A 19,150-nucleotide genomic window follows, 5' to 3' on the forward strand; every position below is an offset into this window, starting at 1 on the left:
ATTGGGAAAAGAAATGAAAGTTATGCAGGAGAATTATGAAAAAAGAATCAATAGTTTGGGAAATGAAGCACAAAAATTCACTGAAGAAAACAACTCCTTAAAAAAATAGAATTGGCCAAATGGGGGAAAAATCCACTGAAGAAAACAACTCCTTTAAAAGTAGAATTGGCCAAATTTAAAAGGAAGCACAAAAACTAACTGAAGAATATAATTCCTTAAAAATTAGCATTGGGCAAGTGGAAGCTAATAACTACGAGACTTCAAGAATCAGTCAAAATCAAAAGAATGAAAAAATAGAAAAAAAAATGTAAAATACAACTGACCTGGAAAATAGAACCAGGAGACATTATTTAAGAATTATTGGACTACCTGAAAGCCATGATTTTAAAAAAAGAGCCTGAACAGCATCTTTTAAGAAATCATCAAGGAAAATGTTGGATTAGATTGATAAGGTACTTGGGTGCTTGTACTCGGACCTCAATTCCAATACCATATTTCTTCCCAGCCTCAAAACACTATTCCTGACAGTTTCCCTCTAGCCCAAGGACCCTATATCTGGCAATAACTCATGAATGGGCCCAGTGTGGCAAACTATCTCTCCCTGTTACAAGAATAAGCTGACCTCTGTAGAATTTCCTTTGTATGAACAGGACTATCTTGTATCAGCAAAACTATCATGTACTGATGCCCACAGTTACTGTGTACAATCCAGCGGTCAAGCTATAGATGTCAACTCCTGAAATTATCTTGTTACAGATATAACAGACCAAAAACACACCCCTTAGGAAACCCCATCCCCATGGTTTCCAGTAGTGAATGACGTAGTTGTATGTTATCACCTAATTAGCATACTTGGCACATGATTCACGACTTTTCCTATATAAGCTTTAGCATCATTCCTGTTAGGTTGCAAGTTCCCTAAGGAGGTCTGCCCACCATGGCAGAATTTCTTAAGGACCTCTGCCCACTGTGTAGCGTAACAACAAGTCTTTGCCACCTTGACTCAAAGAATGCTTGAGTCTACGAATTCATTCCAGATGACCCCATCCTACACTCCAGTTCTTCAGGGATCAAAACTTCTCAGACCTCAACAAGATGACGTCTGGGGTCCTTCCCAGCTCTAGAATTCTATCTTGAGAATATAGAATAAGTTGTAGAATGCTAAAAGCACTAAGTGGGCAGCTAGGTGGCTCAGTGGATAGACTGAGCACTGGGCTTGGAATGAGGAAGGATCATCTTTGCAAGTTCTAAATCCAGCCTCAGACATTTATTAGCTGTGTGACCCTAGGTAAGTCACTTAACCCTTTTTGCTTCAGTTCCTTATTTATAAAATGATCTGGAGAAGAAATGGCAAACTACTTCAGTATCTCTGATGAGAAAATCCCAAATGGGGTCACAAAGAGTCAGATATGACAGAAAAAAAGACTCAACGATAACAGGAGAGTGCTGGATCTGTCACCAAGAAGACCTGGGTTCAAATCCTGCCTCTGACACCTACTACTACTACTTCTCTTCCTCCTCTTTCTCCTTCTAGTAGCTAGAATTTATATAATGCCTACTACGTGCCAGGCATGGTACTAAGCACTTTACAAATATTATCTCATTTGATCCTCACAACAATCCTGGAAGGTGGGTGCTATTATTATCCTCATTTTATAGTTGAGGAAATGGAAGCAAACAGAAGTTAAATGACTTGCCCAGGGTCACAGAGCTAGTAAGTTTATAAGGCCAGATTTGCACTCAGGCCTTCCTGACTCCAGGCCTAGTTCTCTATCCTCTGTGCCACCTAGTTGCTATAATTATGGGAACATCCTTTAACTTCTCAGCCTCTGTTTATTCATCTGTAACCATGAGATAATAACACCTGTGACCGATCTCACATGATTGTTGTAAGGCTAAAATGTTTAAAAAAGGTTAAAGCGTTTCACATATAAGCTATCATTACGCTGATAAAATGTTGGAAATACAAATTCAGGTCCATATTTCCTTTTGCCAGGTTCAAAACTTTGGTTCAGGATAATCTGGTCACATGTCAAGTCATCCAAGACACTTTGTTATTGGTGGTGTTGTCCCGTGTTTTTGAAGAGGATCAATGACATCAGGAGGGTGATGTCTTGACTTGTTTGTGAATTGGATTTAAGTGATGCAGAGCTGTGCAAAGTCGGTCAGCCTCACTTTCTCTTCCAGAGTCATCGAAATCCAGTGGCAGGACAAAAGTCAAGCCCATCGAGAAAGGCTGAGGCTGGGCAATGAAGGCAAAGGCTATGTCTTACATAGGTTCTCCACCCCAACAAGGTCTTGATCAGGGGAGCTCAATAAATGTTTGCTAACCATCATGTTCCCTCATTTCAGCGATTGGTTGTAAAAATGCATCAGTACTTTAAAAGTCCACAAGGTGGTGCTATTGCTTCATGGAGATGTCTCCACTGCCTCTGTGTATCTCTTGCCATCTTTATATACCTGTTCAAGTCTTAGAGAGTGTATTTTCCTGGGTGTCTCTGTCTTTCCTTCTCTATCTTTGCCTCTCTGTATTTCTCTCTATTTTAAAAAAATTTCTGTTTATATCTTTGTCTCTATTTTTCCTTCTCTAACTTCGTCTCTCTGCATTTCTATTATTTTGAATCCCTGTTTATATATCCCTCTTTATTTTTCCTTCTCTAGCTTTGTCTCTGACTTTGTGGAAGTGTCTCACTGATCATCCATCCCTTTCTGTGCCTTGCTTCAGTACTATCTCCTCTTTATTTCCCCCATCCTTCTCCCACTCATACTCCCTTTTTTCCTATCCCAGAGCTGACATGATGATGACTAACATTTCTTTTAATAAATAGGTCAAGTTGCTTTTTACATTAGTAGCCTTCATTTGATCATTTTCCATTGTGGTTGACCTTCTTTAAAGTGTCCCCTCTTTTTGAATTAAGTTCTTCTTGTGTGAGCAGTACTATTAACTCAGTATTGACAGTATCAGCTTGGCATTTCCATTTATATAACCATGGGAGGATGACACTAAGCCACACTGAAAAGTACTAGGCTCCAGACTTAGTAGAGGTATTTTTTAAGTCCTTTAAGGGATATTACAAAAAACAACTTCTTGTTTGTATTGGTTCCCTTTCAGCCCCAGTAATTTCCTGCTTCTATTCTCAAGTTTTATCAGAAATAGAACACAAAAAATTAAACAGGTGGTAATCTATTTACTTTCTCTTTACATCTCCTTTTCACCTTGAGTAGACAGGAGGTATAAATCCTCATTGTTAGTCTTGCACCAGGAAAAAGTGTGCTAGGTGAAGTCTCTTCCAACCCTAAGACTCTAAGCATAGTTTAACTATAAGGGAGAAAAAAAGCAAAGCTCACTGGCAGTGCTCCATCCAAACATCTCCTCCTCGGAGCCATGCTCCATGATCCTGGTTTTTGTAAGCAGTAAAGTGCTTAATGATGGCGGGTTCCCTGGGCTTCAGAGGGTCAGCATCCTTGTGTGGGCTGTATCTGTAACACAAGAACAGAAAACCATTTTTGGCAGGAAGAAATTTGTCCTTTGGGATTCCAGAAAAGGCTTACTTGTTCAAATACCTTAGTGTGCTCCTTCTGTTCAAAGCACTCCAAAAGAGAAGCTGTTAGCACCACAGACCTAGAACTGGAAGGCACCCCAGAGGTGATGGAGCCCATCCCTTCATTTTACATACGAGGAAACTGAGGCTTAGTGACTTGTCCAAAGTTCCACAGGTATTAAGTATAAGAGGTAGGGTCTGAACCCTAGTTTTTTTAGATCTAGAGACTATACCATGTAGAATGCATGTATACGTATAGAACATATAATGTACACGTGCATAACATATGTATTTATGTACACACATATGCGTATAAGCACATACACAGAGCCAATTCCATGCATTTGTATATATGCATATGTATTTATCTGGGCACATTTGTATCATCATCATACAATCCATACACGTATATAAATACACAGTGCATACATATACACTTGTGCATACAATAGATCTTTATACATACAGCATACATACAAATATGTAGGCATACATGTATGCATATATGTATACACACATACATATATACACAATTGCAAAAAATGCTTATGCTTTGTTTCGTCCTGGCCCCTGACATAAGATTAGATCACAAATACTTATGATGAGTCATGAAAAAGGAGACATAAAAAACCCAAAACAAAATGCCCTGGTGAATGGAAGCCCTAAAAATCATTTCTGCAGCTGATGCTTATCAGCAACAGCTTGGGATCAAACAGCAGACATTTGGCTCTCATTCATTCCTATGGCTGGAGAGGGCTCAGGGTGGGGAGCAATGTGGACAGACCAGGAAGTTCATTCCAGGCCATACCTGAGTGCCATGGAGACTTCAAGTCACAGCTGTGAAATACAGAGGAAAAAGCAAAAAGGGGTACATGGGAAATTTCCCTGGACCTGGAGTCATGTCCTCGCTATGCCTCTAATTAATGACTTTTTCTTTTTCTTTTTTTTTTTGCTTTTTGGTGAAGCGATCAGGGTTAAGTGACTTGCCCAGGGTCACACAGCTAGTAAGTGTCAAGTGTCTGAGGTCGGATTTGAACTCAGGTCTTCCTGACTCTGAGGCCAGAGCTCTATCTACTGCGCCACCTAACTGCCCCCTGTTAATGACTATTTAAGCTTTTTTTTAAAAAAGGTTTTCATAAAACACTTTATAAATAGTCTCTTATTTGATCCTCACATCTCTGGGAGACTGATGCTATTATTATCTCCATTTTACAGATCAGGAAACTGAGGTAAATAGAGGTTAAGTGGCTTGCTCAGGGTCACACAGCTAGAAGGTGTCTGAGATAACTTAGCTCTATCCACTGAACTATCTAGTTTGTCAAATCTCTCTGGGTCTCAAATCCACCATTTAAAAATGAAAGGGTGGGGTGTGATTCTATGATTAGATAAGAGCCCTTCTAGCTCCAACAATCCAAAAGTCTCTTAGAACTCCTTGACTTTCCTTTTATTTCAGGAAAACTATCCAAGGTATTAGGTTAGATAGCTTCATCTTTTTCAGTGCTTTTGGCATCAGCATTGTTGGCCTTGCCCAGCTTTTAATGGACACTTCAAACAAAGCTAAGAGCTCTTGACAAGAGATCTGGTCATTCACAGTACATTCCTTCCCAGAAGGCTTGTCTGCCCCAATGATTTACCTCAACTTCAAACCTGCCATCTTGGCTAACTTAGATGGACATGGAGGATTTGCCTGAATGATTTAGATAAGTACTTGATGATTCTGTTTTTCTTGACCCCTAAAAGACTTAAAATCATGCAATTGAGATGTAGCCTCCTTCTCCAAAAAGCTAGTCTTGGATTTGACATGGAAATGTCTCGATGAGAAAATGTCTGAGTCAGGCAAAACCTGTCATGCTCAATCTGTCCTTCCAGGGATCCAGAAGCACAAACTGGGCAGTTAATTACCTGGCAGAAATGATAGAAAGGAAAGGCCTCTTGTCCTTGGCAGACGCTTCTGTGGTTTTGACTCCATTGTCAATAATCATGCCAGCCTAGGGCGGAAAGAAATTTGGGGCATATTATATAAACTTTGGTATATAACACCTCTTCTCAACAAACGCTCCATGAAACTCCTCTTTGAGGAAGTTTTACCATTCTAATCAAATTACTTAATAAAGGATTCCCAAGAAAGAGGTAGGACATGAGAGTGTTTAAGAACTATGAATATAGCAATATGGAAAAGGAGAAAGAGCCCTGGATTAACTTCCCATCCAGACCCTGACACTACCTAGCCAAGGGTCTCTAAGACTTGGTTTCTTTAAATGTAAAATCAGGCGACTAGACTAGGTAATCCCTAAGGTTATTTCTAGTTTTGATTAACCTACGATTCTAGGTTTATAGAGTCTATAGAGATGTAATTAGAATTTCCATATTTCTAAGTGTCATTTTATTTTCAGATCTACATTCTCTATCACCTCCACCTCCCCAATTGAGAAAGCAAGAAAAACAAAACTCCTGTTATCTCAAGTGCCAGGTTCTGTCATCCTTTTGTGGCTCAATTTTAAAAATCACATGGCCTATACCTATTGCATCTATTGGTTCACTACTCAGTCTTTGATTCCTGTGGAATCTGTCTTCTTACTACACTATTCTACTGGAACTGTTCTCTTAAAGGTTGCCAATGATTTTCTAACCACCAGATCTGATAGCTTTATCCTAAGTCTTTATCCTCTAAACTTCTCTGGAGCATTTGACACTTAGTGCAACCTCATCCTTCTTGAGAATATTTTTTCTTGACTTCTATGAGTTTTCCTTCTCAAGAGACCCACCACCTCCAGGGGCACCCTGCCCCTTTGCTTTCCTCTTGTTTCCTTCCCATATCCATTATCCCAGATGCCATTGGAGAACTAGGTGGTGCCCCCTTTCCTTTATTTTACTCCCTTTCTCAGCATAGTGGCAAGAACTACCACTACTAGGGTCACCCCTTCTCTTTTTTGTCCAGACTCCATCCAGTTCACTTGACTGATCTTATAATTTTTTTCAAAATTAATTTTTTTGATTTATCAATCATCACTTTCATAAGCTTTTGAGTTTTAACTTTTTCTCCCCCTCTCTTCCCACCTCCCTCCCCAAGATGGCATGCAATCTAATATAAGCTATACATATACATTCCTATTAAACATATTTTCACATTAGTGATGTTGTAAGAATTAGAACCAATAGAAGGAACCACCAGAAAGAGGAAAGAAAACACAACAGAAGAAAAAAAAACAACTGTGAGGTACTACATCACACCTATCAGATTGGCCAACATGACAAAATAGGAAAATGATAAATGTTGGAGAAGATGTGGGAAAAGTGGAACACTAATGCATTATTGTTGGAGTTGTGAAATAATCCAACCATTTTGGAGAGCAATTTGGAACTATACCCAAAGGGCTACAAAAATGTGCATACCCTTTGACCCAGCAATAGCACTTCTAGGGCTATATCCCAAAGAGATCATACAAATGGGAAAAGGACCCATATGTACAAAAATATTTACAGCAGCTCTTTTTGCGGTAGCAAAGAATTAGAAATTGAGAGGATGCCCATCAACTGGAGAATGGCTGAACAAATTGTGGTATATGAATGTAATGGAATACTATTGTACTATAAGAAATGATGAACAGACAGACTTCAGAAAAACCTGGAAAGACTTGTATGGTCTTGATGCTGAGTGAAGTGAGCAGAACCAGGAGAACATTGTACCCAGTAACAGCCATGTTGTGCAATAACTAACATTGATGGACTTAACCCTTCTCAGCAATACAAGGATCTAAGACATCTCCAAAGGCCTCATGATGGAAAATGCTATCCACATCCAAAGAAAGGACTATGGAGTTTGAATGCAGATAGAAGCATACTATTTGCTATTTTTTTCTTCTGTTGTGTTTTGATCTTACAATTTGGTTGAAATGGGAATCACCAATTCTGTTCCTTCTGGTGAGATGGAGCACCACCAGGTCTTACCATCCGCCCTGCCACTGCATTCTAAGCTCCTCTAGGTCTTACCATCTGTCCTGTATCTATGCCATCTAGACACTTAGGCACTCTCATCTGACCTAATGATGAAACCTAGAGACCCCCGGTTTTGCCATTAGCTTTTACATTAATTCCTTCATTGCTGTTTCCACTGCCACAGTCCTAATTCATACTCTTATTACCTCATAAGAGATCAACAATAGCTTCCCAAATGATCTTTCTGCCTCAAATCTCTCCCCTCTCCACTGTGTCCTATCCCCCAACACCAGATGAATCTTTTCACTAGATTTTACTGCCCAATGATACTAGCTGGCTTAGAAACGTGTATTGGTTCCCCTTTGCCAACAGAATTTAGTACAAATGGATCAATCTGGCATTCAAAGTCCTTCATAAGCTGACCCCAGTTTACATTTTTAGCCTTATCTCTTACAAATCTCCTATATTACATTCATACTTGAGCCTAACTGGTCTACTCAGTGTCCTTTCCTACCATCGATCAACATATATCCATTAAATGCACAGTATGTACCAGAAGGTGTGCTAAGTGCTGAGAATAGAAGTGAAAGAAATCAAGACAGTTCCTACCCTCAAGCAACTTTTATCACTATTCCCATCCCTATCTATTGAATTCTATCTATCTTCCAGGGACTTGTTCAAATGCTTCATTCCATATATTTCATTGATTTCTCTAGACAGAAGTGATTTCTCCCTTTTCTAAACCCCTATAGTACTTTGTTTATACCACTAATCTGGAACTTAAATGCTTTATTTGTGCCTTGTATTATATTATTTCCTATAATCTCCTGGAAGGCATGGACCATCTTTGTATTCTACACTATGCCTTACATATAGTAGGCACTCAACACATGCTTGTGAAATGAATAAGTGAATGATTATTTTTTAGAATTTAAAAATTACATTAAATTTATAGCAACTTTAAAAAATATTTTCAAAATTATCAGACCACAAGACTATTATCTGGCCAAAATATGTACTTGGCCCTTCCCATATTTCCACCATCTCATTCTTCCTTCCCTAGAAAGAGAGGAAGAATGGGGCACTGGGATAAGAGAACTTAATTTTTTAGATCTATACCCATATCTATCTGCAGAAAACACTCATACATACATACACACACACACACACACACACACAATTTCTCTAACAAATCTTGCTTCTGAAAATAATACCAAACATCCATATTAAACAATTACTCAGATGTTTCTAAGTATTACCATTTGTTGTTATATTGACAAACATCTGGCTGGATGACTATTTTGGTTTTCATCCAGCTGTTTAGGCTTCGCAGGTACATTTATGGATTCTTATGAAAACAAATTTTTGTTTCAGCTCACTCCCTTTAGGGCTAAGGGATGTGGGCCAGTGCTTATTTCCATGGATGGCTTACAATATTCATCCCCATCAAATGAATCATGAAAAGGATCTCAAGACATTACTACTATTCCAGAGAAGGTGAGTCTCGTGCCAGCAAAAAGAAAAGACAAGCATCTTTTCCTTCATTTGGTTTCTACCCAAATGCTGAGCCTGGAATCAGCAATTTTAAGTACACAGTTTTAAATCTGTTTTATTCAAGAATAGCTAAAGAAATATAGTGGGGAAATGGCAGCAAACTGGGACATTTCCCCAAAAGGTCACTTTATTTTCACATGCAAATTCAGGGAATAGAATTGTCACCATCTATGGCAGAAAAAAAAAATGACTAGCATATCTCCTAAGTGGGCCAAGAAAAGCAAGAGTCAATGTGGTTCATTTACCTGGGACAGCTCTTTCTACTTCATGAAAACTTACCCTATAGTTAGAATGAGCCCGGTTGTTAAAGAATTTTCCCAATGGAATGTGTTCTGAGTAGCCTGGGGAATACATTCCTTCTGAGGGACCTGTAGGTACGTGGTGAAAAATAAACCAAAATCCAGTCTCCTGTTGGGGGAGGAAGGAGGAATGAAAGGAAAAATCCACATAAATGTTCATTTCTAGGTCGATTAAATTAAATCAAGCAAAGTATAGTGAAGAACATTGAATGAAGTGCAATGTATTGACATTGCTCTCACATACGCTTTCAGTTTTCTTTTCTTTTTTTTTAATCCAATCCTTTTTTTTTTTTTGGCTAATCAATGGGGTTAAGTGACTTGCCCAGAGTCACACAGGTAGTAAGTGTCAAGTGTCTGAAGCTGGATTTGAACTCAGGTCCTCCTGAATCCAGGGCTGGTGCTCTATCCACTGTGCCACCTAGCTGCCCCCAGTTTTCTTTCTGAAGAGAAATACTAAAGTTTCTTGAAGAAGGTATAATTTTCAGAGCCATCAAATCAATTAATTTAAACAGATCCATAGCTAGCAACTTTTTGTACCCAGGGCAAGCAAACAACATAGTATAAGTCTTCAAACACAGCTGGGGAGGCTGCCTTACACTGTAGGAGTGTGGATGTGGTCCCTAAGCCAATGAGGAATTCAGTGGGAGAGCTGAATCAGTAGTTTCTGATTTTAATGAATTATTCTCGCTAACTTGATGCAAAACTCAGTTGTTTCTAGCTTCTGAGGGGCTGTAACTGCTTTTACTATTCTCTAAATTCAGCACTGTAGGGCAAAGCCCTGGTCATACTACTGTTGTTATGGCTTTGAATTTAAAAAATTCTAGGCTTACTTTTCTAAGGACATTGTTCTAATTTCTACAAACTCTAGGGGATGACTATTGCTTGAGCTAAGTCAATGCAATCCTGGTCTGGGAACCTTCTCAAGGAAGAATGATGAAGGGATCTATGGCAGTGAGTGAAAAAAGAGCTAGCTAAACTTCAATCTTCCGAGATGTCCACATTCCCAGAGAAGTGATCAGCTCTAGCTATACTTAAATCTTTCTTTTTTCCAGAGAAGAAGTTTTTATGCTCACCTCAGAACCTGCCGCAGCACAATTCACAAGGTTGTTGTTGGGATTTGCCATCCAGAAGGTGGACACAGCACTGTACACATGAAAGAAGAGATTCAATTTGCATATTGGAATGACCGATGTTCAAGAACATCAGTGAGCGTTTCTATAGGACTTGACAATTAGTTTGAAGAGTTTCCTGTAGAAATAACCACATGTGAAAAAGTACCACATCTCTGTTTGAAAACTGCCCATTTCCATTCAAATACATTTTCATTTAAGAATTTAAAATATTTAGAAGTAAAAAGGAACTAGATTTTTTGAGAAAGATGTCATTTTGTGGTAGAGGTCCCTGAATGTTTAGGCAACTGTCTAGAGACCAGTAAAGTCTATACAACAAAATGAAATTAAATTATTCTGTGAAATAATAGGAATCTATAGGAAGAGAGAGAAGTATTAGCCCTCAATAAGCTCTCTTCTGATTGCAAAGAGACCATTAGGGGATTTTCTAGAAAGCTGGGGACATCAAGTAGCATTCTGTCTATTCCAACTTGTGAATGTGTGGGAGGTGATGATCTTTTCCCTGCTAAAAGAAAGCTTCATGGAATAGGGGAAAATCCTAGTAAAACAGAAAAAAAACCATTTCTTCTTGGGCAAAGAAGAAGAATGATTAGTAGGAATGAGTAAGGATTGATGGGACAAATTAACACTTTCTCTGTGAAAAGTCGTAATCAAGTAGTTTGGGGTATATTATGCCCTCTGCGGCTATGAAGTCCTAACAGGCTGAAACCAGAGAGCTAGGGTTTAGCATAAGCCTTAGAAGGTTTATGATGCAAATAAAAGATTCAGGATGATTTTTATAGCTAGTCTTGTTTGAGAAATATTATGCCACATTATTTACAATTTTAGTATTTCCTCAGTTTCGAAAGGAACACACTTACATATTTTTAAGAGGAGAAAAGCAAGAGAGAGCTGAACTTTTTTGGCTTAAGTAATAAGCCAAATAGATAATTAAAGCAATTAAATCCAAAGAATTTTTCACACTAGCAAGGAGGTTTAGAGAGGGAGGACTCCGGAGTTAGCTGTGGTTGTTATGGAAACAAGAGTAAGCTTTATTTTGATTGCTGAAAAGCAATGCTGGGGGGGGGGTAGTGGTGGTGGTAATGCTGGATGGAAGCCAGCCCTATTTTATTTTTATTGAAAGCAGAAGTTTAAAGTGGAAAGTAACCTTTAAGATTACCTTAGTCTAATCCTTCATATTTTACAACTGAGGAAATTGAGGCCCAGAAATGATAAATTTCTTACTCCAGAAAAACAAAAATACCCTAGTAAATCTGAAATGTGGCCATTAATTCCCTGAGGACAAGCAAGAACTTTGCTACACATTGACTGTGGAATTATTTGCTTTCTTTTGTCTATGCTGCAAACAGTGTAAATGACAACGACATATTCTCCCCTACTTTTGCTTCTTATTCTCCCCCTCACCCCAGTGAAGCACCACTGCATTGGTTTATTATAGCGGGGAGATGATTCTAGGTTCTGAAAAGCTTTGCCAGGAGAGCTATAATAAAAGGTGTCTGTCACCCAACCTGTCCATAAATGTTGAGCCATTCATTACCAGAAGCCTGGCCACTAGGCAATGAACTTTGGTAGGGGGCAGTCAGCTGCTCATGGAAGGCAGAGATGGTTTATGATCTTTGTCAGTGGGGGGAGAGTCCACCATTGACAAAATCCCAGATCTTCTGAAGTATCAATGATAGCACTTGACATTGCTCAAGTTTTCCCACAAGCAGTTTTTAAATAGATTTCTGTAGAGCCGTGTTGCACAGTGGATGGATGATCAACATGAGAATTAGGATGATTTGAGTCCTGCCTCCTTAATGCATACTAGTCATGTGACCAAGAGTTAAGTCCCTAACCCTCTCCATGCCCAGACAATTCTTTAAGGCTATAAATTACATATAAATTGCTAATCTGCATTTGTGGACATTTTCACACCTGAAAATCCCTTTATGGATGAACTCGCAGGACTGGACCAAAAAAAATCATTAACTTTTACAATCTCACTTGAAGATTATTTCTTTTTTTCTGTATTTTATAGGTAGAGTAGACAAGACACATATATAGCTGAAGTCATACCACAAGTCAGAGATTAAAAAAACAGAACTAAATGAATCCTCATGGCCCTTAGTATAGAATCCACTATTGTCTGCTAAATCTTGTCGCCTTCTTTTAGCTTGTCTGTCACTTCTATCTTAAGAAAAAAAAAAAAAGGCCTCCGGGCTGCTGACCATGGTCAAGGGTCTCAATCAGGAGCTGTCAAGGATGGAATAGATCTCTTTCCCTAATTTGTTCTATAATTGCCTGCATCTCATCATTGGTAAAGTGCTTCATTCTTATTTTTTTGGGAGGGGCAGAAGGGACATTACTTATGAATCAGACTGTGCTAACTACTCCCATTTCTCTCGTTAGAGAAAGTAAAGTTTGAGGTAAAAAAGTAAAATCATGGAAAGAGTCAATGGCTGAACCAAGCAGGTCCTTTTCTTATTAACACAGAATATAAAGAGAATAGTGGAAAGAGAAGTAGCTTTGGAGTCTGAAGAAGACAAAGATTTGAATCTTTCTTTGGGCACCTATTTTCTTTATGAGCTGGAGCAAACTGCTTCACTTTTCTTGACCTTGGTGACTTTATATTTATAATGAGAGGTTTGGACTAGGAAATCTCTAAGGTTTCTTCTGTCTCTAAAAACTATGATCTATAATTTCACTAAAATTTTTCCATTTTCTTATCAGACAATTCTGTGAAGGAAGTGGCTAATTAAGAATCAGGGTCACTTAAGAGAATGATTTCAAGCTTTCCTGAAGAAACTTGGGATAAATTTTAGCACCACCCCATTCTTTCTGTACTTTTTTGTGGTGGTCAGAACAGAAACAATCTCCCTTTTCTTTAAACTTTACCCTGGGTAAGTCTTGAGGATTTGTTTTTGGCCTACTCCAGGAAGAATGTCCAGCCCTGGCAACTGCCTCTACAATTGTGCCAAAAGAACTCATATAATTTACTTCCTTCCAAACTGACCAATGAGACATGTGGACAGATTTGGATGCAATCTGTAAGCGTCAATTCTACCATCTGGTGTCGGTCTCTACATGTTAATGGTGAGGAACATTTTCGGCTAGAATCATTGCTTTGCTTTTGAACTGCCCTGACAGATGGCAGGAGGTGACACTACAAAATCATTGGCAGAAATTTCTCAAAATGTGTCCAAATCACTCACCATCTTAGTAATCCACTACACCCATGATGATAACCAATAATTTCTTGATGTCAGTGTTTGATGTTTGGCTGTTATAAGGTACCCCAAACCTTGTTATACCATACACCCACCAATTCTTTATGACCTATGTGTTGTTAGTCTTTGAATTAGAGAAATGATAAGTCAGATTCTCGAAGGATATGTTTTTCCATGAAAGGAAGTTAAGAGTGGTTGAGACATTGCATAACTCTTCCATGTCAGTAGGAGCCTTACTGTTTTGATAAACTTGGAAGGTGATTTGGAAATTATAGTTATATATGTGCTTTGCTCCATATCATTTATTTGTTCAACTTTTGAAGCCAGATTCTCTCAGAGCAATCATAAAAAGATAGTAGGGATAATAACTTTAGAATCAAAAGGCCATGTAGTCCAAACCCCTAATTTTACAGATAAGGAAAATGATGCCCAGAGAAGTTGTATCTTGCCCAAGGTTACATAGGGAATAAGTAGCAAGTTGGGATTCAGACCCAGTTCCTTAGACCCCAGTGCTACTCAGTGCTCTGACCACTGCAATGAGCTGCTTTCTTACACCATGTTTCCTCCAAAAGCATAGCTACTTTGGAAGTAAACTAGGTTCAGAGGGTTTTCCAAGTTCCTTTGCCCTTTTCCTCATGTTACTAGCTTAATTCCAGGGAGAAGATCATGTCTTATGTAACACTGGCTCTGACATTAGAGAGATGATCACATAAATAGTTCATAGAAAGCCATTGCAATTAACTTTTATTTGGAAAGCCACACTGAGGTTTAGGCCAAAAACAGATTAAATACAGCCATGAAAAGGAGTGTCATGCTCAATACTGCTGCTTGCTTGCTTTGCAAAAGTTAATACTGGCACAAGTGATCCTATGGACCCTCAACATTTGGAATTGCAGCTGTAAAAATGCATAATCACATGCTGGATCTGGAGAAGAAGTCTTGCTACATTATGGAATCCAGGAAAGTTAGTTCTGACCTGGAAAGAGCCATTTGATTTAGAACAAAATGTTAAACATACTTATTTAAATACTTGTTGAATAGTTGACCTTTTATATCTTTATTGCCCTCTCTTTCAAGATGTCCCAAGGCAAATCAGAAGATAATGTCATAGTTGGTGGTGACTTCTTAAATTGAATTTATTCACAAAATTTGGTATCTGAAATACTTAAAGTGACAGCTATTTGGTTTAGGCTGAACTGGTCAAGTCTGATATCAAACTGAACATGTCGACCTGATACACTGATTGAATCAGGAATTTTGGAACTGGAAGGCACCTTCAAGGTTATTTTAGTTTATCTCCCTCATTGCATAGATAGGGAAACTGAGGATCAAAGGGATGAGTAATTAGGTCACACAGCTAAAGGATGTTTAATAAATCTCTGTGGGTTGATTGATTGTATAGGGATTTGAACCTGGTTTTCCTTACTTAAAAGCCTTTCCCTGGCACCATTAATTCTGATGGGTTATACTGTAATTTTGAAGAGAAGTGACATAGTGCTGTGGTTTAGAATTAAATCACATAGTAGAAACTCTCTGTTCTATTTCCACTCTTGCCACCAATTTCCTATGTGACTTTTGGCTTCAGTCTCTAAGTGTGCTATTTATTGTACATTTTACAAGCAGCATAGAAAAGCAAACAAACCCCCAAATTTTAATGTCAACTTCAGTCTGTGAGTCATAACACATAATTAAATAAACTTGAAATTACATATTGTCTGACATGAATGAGTAAAGGAATAAATGAAGCATTTATTAAGCACTTGCTGTGTGCAAAGAACTGCGATAAGTGCTGGAGAATCACATAGAAAAGGAAGACAGTCTGTGCTCTCAAGGATCTCACATTCTAATGGGGGAGAAAACACACGTGGAAGGTCTCCACTTCAAGTCAGATAGAAAAGCCCTATGGTCCTCAGGGTGCAATGGCAAAGCAGATGGTGATGTCATTAAATGATAAAATTGTATCATGTTGGATATGTTGGAAGAATCATAGAAAATGAACACAGGTTCTTTGCTACATAATGTCAGAAATTTCTTTCCTATCCATAGCCATAATACTTCAAGTTCTATTATCTTTATGAAGGTTCTATACAAAGTAAAATGGACAATGGCTTTGGACCTAATTGTGTTGTTATTTTGGCTAAACATGCATTTAAGAATCTGATGAATTCAGGTACTATACGTATAAATATTTACTTCAAGCTCTGAAGACTTGCTTATACCTCTTAAGGGAGTAATCATGGTGCCCAATGTGACCTCCCAGAAGCCATGACCCTTACGTTGTTTCAAGTCCGAGGTTTAAGTCAACATTGTAGATACCAAAAGTTCTGAGGCATATGGTCTTACTTGCAATCCTGCCTGGGTTTGGGGATGTATCCTGGGTAGGAATCCTCTGTGATCGTCCTGCACATTCTGCTGTCCCTATCAGAGGGGAGGAGGGTTCCAGCCTTGACCAGCAGTCCAAGGCAATGATCGAAGGTGTTCCGTTCCTCAGGTCCATCTTCAGTAAAGAAGCAGTGGCCCAGGGAGTCATATCCCACAACATCCTTAACCTTTAGAAATCAAGACAAAGGCAACATTTCATCTAGTAGTCTTAGTCACCTACTCTTTAAGATTTTAATATTGTTATTTGGAAAAAGACACAACACCTTGGCATCAACCAAGGCAAAGTACCTATCTGCAAGAAGGCAACAAAATGGGTCAGCCATGCCATAGAAGTGAATGTGAATCAATGGTATGAAAGATCCCCTTTGACTCACCGAAGAAGACAGGAACTCTTGGGCCTGTCCTGGTCTGAAACTGCCCTTCTAGCGTAGAGAAGTATTTACCCTGGTTGACACCTTATTTGATATTCATTGGGCTATCATTCCATTGGGCATTCATTTCACCCTTCCTTTTTCCCCAAAGGTTAACACATTGTTACTGTCAAAGTGGGTAAGGTCAGCACACATTTGCACACATTTGGTCAAATGCCTAAGATGTGTGGGAGTCTGGTGATTTTATAACTTATTGCTCTCATTTCCTGGAAGAAAGAATTGAGGCCCAAAGAAGGAATAGAATTGATCTTAGATCCTTCAATCTAGGATTCTATACCAAAACTGTCAAGTTACAAAGTCCCAGTTCAGCTCTATGTTCTCTATAACATGTTACCTTCCTCTAATCCTCTGTCAACAGGTGTTACCTTGAATCAAGATTTATCACTCAATGAATCAGTATTTCAATAAGTCCCACTTATTTCACTAAATACCAAACCAACATAATATGCTATCTTTTCTGCTTGTGAATAGCTGAAGGAGCTATGAATGCTTTGGAAGACAAATAGGAAACTAAAAGGTATCCCTTCTACAAATCCCACTTTCATTTGCTATTCTGTGGGTGGAACTCTATAACCATATATATATAACTCTACAACCACTCTCTTTTAAAAGTCTTCCCATTAATCCCTTAAGACATGTGAGATGCTACATGTTAATTAGATGGGAGATTCTGGTTATTCTTTCTTAAATCTAGTGTGGATTTTTTCTCTGCTTTACCTCCTTCCCATTCAGAATGAGGGATGAATGATGAGAGAAGTGAGATAAGGCTAAAATACATCTTGTAAGAGAGTGAATGAGGATCTAGAAATAACATGGAATAGTGGGAGAAATTGTGCATTCATGATTAATATCTTTTTGGTCATCCTCCTAGCCCTCTCTTAGGTGTTGATAGAATGTGGATATGAAGTATTAGTAACCACCAAGTCAGAGGTGGACACATATTCAGTACACAATGCTGCTAACTTCCTCTGCCTGCACTCCAATCTGGAGGAATGACCAGTTGATGTCTGCATTTGGTGGCAGAGGGCCCTGGAACCTGTTCTGAAGATTCTATTAATTGATTTTGAATTTCCATTGACTAGTCTTGTCTCCTAACCCTGTGGTTCCCTTTTAAGCCCCAGTGTCTGCTTTGCTTTATATAAACCTGCTCCTTAAATAACTTTTTTCAATCTCTTCACCTTTAATCCAAACACTTCTTAACTGTAGTCCCACACCAATTCTGAATATTAAACTATCATCTAATTTAATTCTAATGAGCCTTAATTGCCTTATCAATCAGAAAGTCCTACTACAAGGGCCTATTTAATTTAAAACTTAAATCTCTGTGAAGAAACTTATTTCTAGCATACTTTTCAGAGTGCCCATAACATTACATATAATTAGACTGAATGTAATATAATCACTGACTAGTAAAATTCAATAGAGATAAAAGTAGAATCTTACACTTGGATTAAAAAAAATTAGCTTCACAAGTACAAGATGAAGAATACAAGGTTAGACAATAATTTGACTCAAAAAAAAAATAAGTGTTTTTACTGGATTGTAAGCTCAGTATGTGCCAATAGTGTGATGTGGCAGCCAAAAAAAAAAAAGGCTAAAATGATCTGGCTGCCATAAGAGAGTTATAGCCTCCTGGAATTAGGAGATGATGTTACCATTCTATTCTGCTCTGGATAGACTACATTTAGACTGTGATTTTTTTTTCTGGATACCATAGTTTTAGGAAGCTGGAGAGTGTCCAAAGAAGGGCAAACAGGATGGTGAAGAGTCTTTAGCCCATGATACATGAGGATTGGTTAACAGTACTAGGAATGTTTGCCTTGGAGAAGATTTGGGGGATGAGGGGACATGATCACTGTCTTCAAGTGTTTAAATGGTTGTCTGGTGGAACAGGAATAGTACTTTTGCCTTTTGGTTCCAGAGTGCAGAACCTGGAGAAGTTGTAAAGAGGCAAATTTAGACTTCATAATAATTATAGGGAAAGTGGAAGGATCTTCTTCAAGAAGTAGGGAGGACCCCTCCATGAAAACCTTCAGATAGAGGCTGGATAAGTGCTTGGGCTACAGTGCTACAATAGGGACTCTTCTTCAGGTATGAGTGGGAATAGGTGTCTGCTGAGGTCCCTTCCAAGTCATCTAAAACTCTGATATATTTATACTAATCAATACATCTACATTCCCACAGAGCTAACTTCACTTGAGCCCAAGTAGCTCCAATGGTAAATACATCTGTTGCCCACTATAACCAAGAGACTACAACTAGTCCATTGTTGATCTGCCATGTCAAATGAATTGCAGATCGAAGCCTGCGAACATGGCACCTGACAGATGGTCTTCCATCTCTCCCTTCCATCCTCCGCTCCCGCTGGAGCTCCATTGTTTATGCTTTTGATTGGATTTCATGCTACTTGACTAAAAGGTGATTCATAGTGAAGCAAGCTACCAAAAGGGGCCAAAAAATGTTGCCTAGTTTCTGTCTTTAAGGGAAAGAATCTAGCCATGTGGTTTCCTAGCTGTGGTTGAGAGGGAGTACAAGCTCACGTCCACTGTGTGCCTGTTCTGATGCTGTCCTTTCTTTCTGGAATTCTCTTCCCTCTCAAAATTCTGGTCAAGCTCCCATCTTAAATGAGATAATATTTGTAAAGTGCTTAGCACAGTGCCTGGCACA

General features: G+C 38.7%; 1 protein-coding gene across 3 annotated transcripts in view; it reads right to left on the reverse strand.

The window, feature by feature from the left end:
• The window catches only part of CEMIP (cell migration inducing hyaluronidase 1), a 248,981-nt gene that overhangs the window by 40,064 nt on the left and 189,767 nt on the right, over positions 1 to 19,150 (reverse strand). For all 3 annotated transcript variants that reach the window (XM_078151112.1, XM_020965925.2, XM_020965920.2), the window contains exons 14-18: positions 16,014 to 16,219; positions 10,405 to 10,474; positions 9,312 to 9,440; positions 5,445 to 5,530; positions 3,349 to 3,480 (exon numbers count right to left, since the gene is read on the reverse strand). In XM_078151112.1, coding sequence (XP_078007238.1) covers positions 3,349 to 3,480; positions 5,445 to 5,530; positions 9,312 to 9,440; positions 10,405 to 10,474; positions 16,014 to 16,219 — 623 coding nt within the window. The remainder of the gene's footprint in view (positions 1 to 3,348; positions 3,481 to 5,444; positions 5,531 to 9,311; positions 9,441 to 10,404; positions 10,475 to 16,013; positions 16,220 to 19,150) is intronic.

This window comes from Phascolarctos cinereus, unplaced genomic scaffold, assembly GCF_003287225.1.
Source record: "Phascolarctos cinereus isolate Bilbo 61053 unplaced genomic scaffold, phaCin_HiC Scaffold_3;HRSCAF=262, whole genome shotgun sequence".
Taxonomy (NCBI): Eukaryota; Metazoa; Chordata; class Mammalia; order Diprotodontia; family Phascolarctidae; genus Phascolarctos; species Phascolarctos cinereus.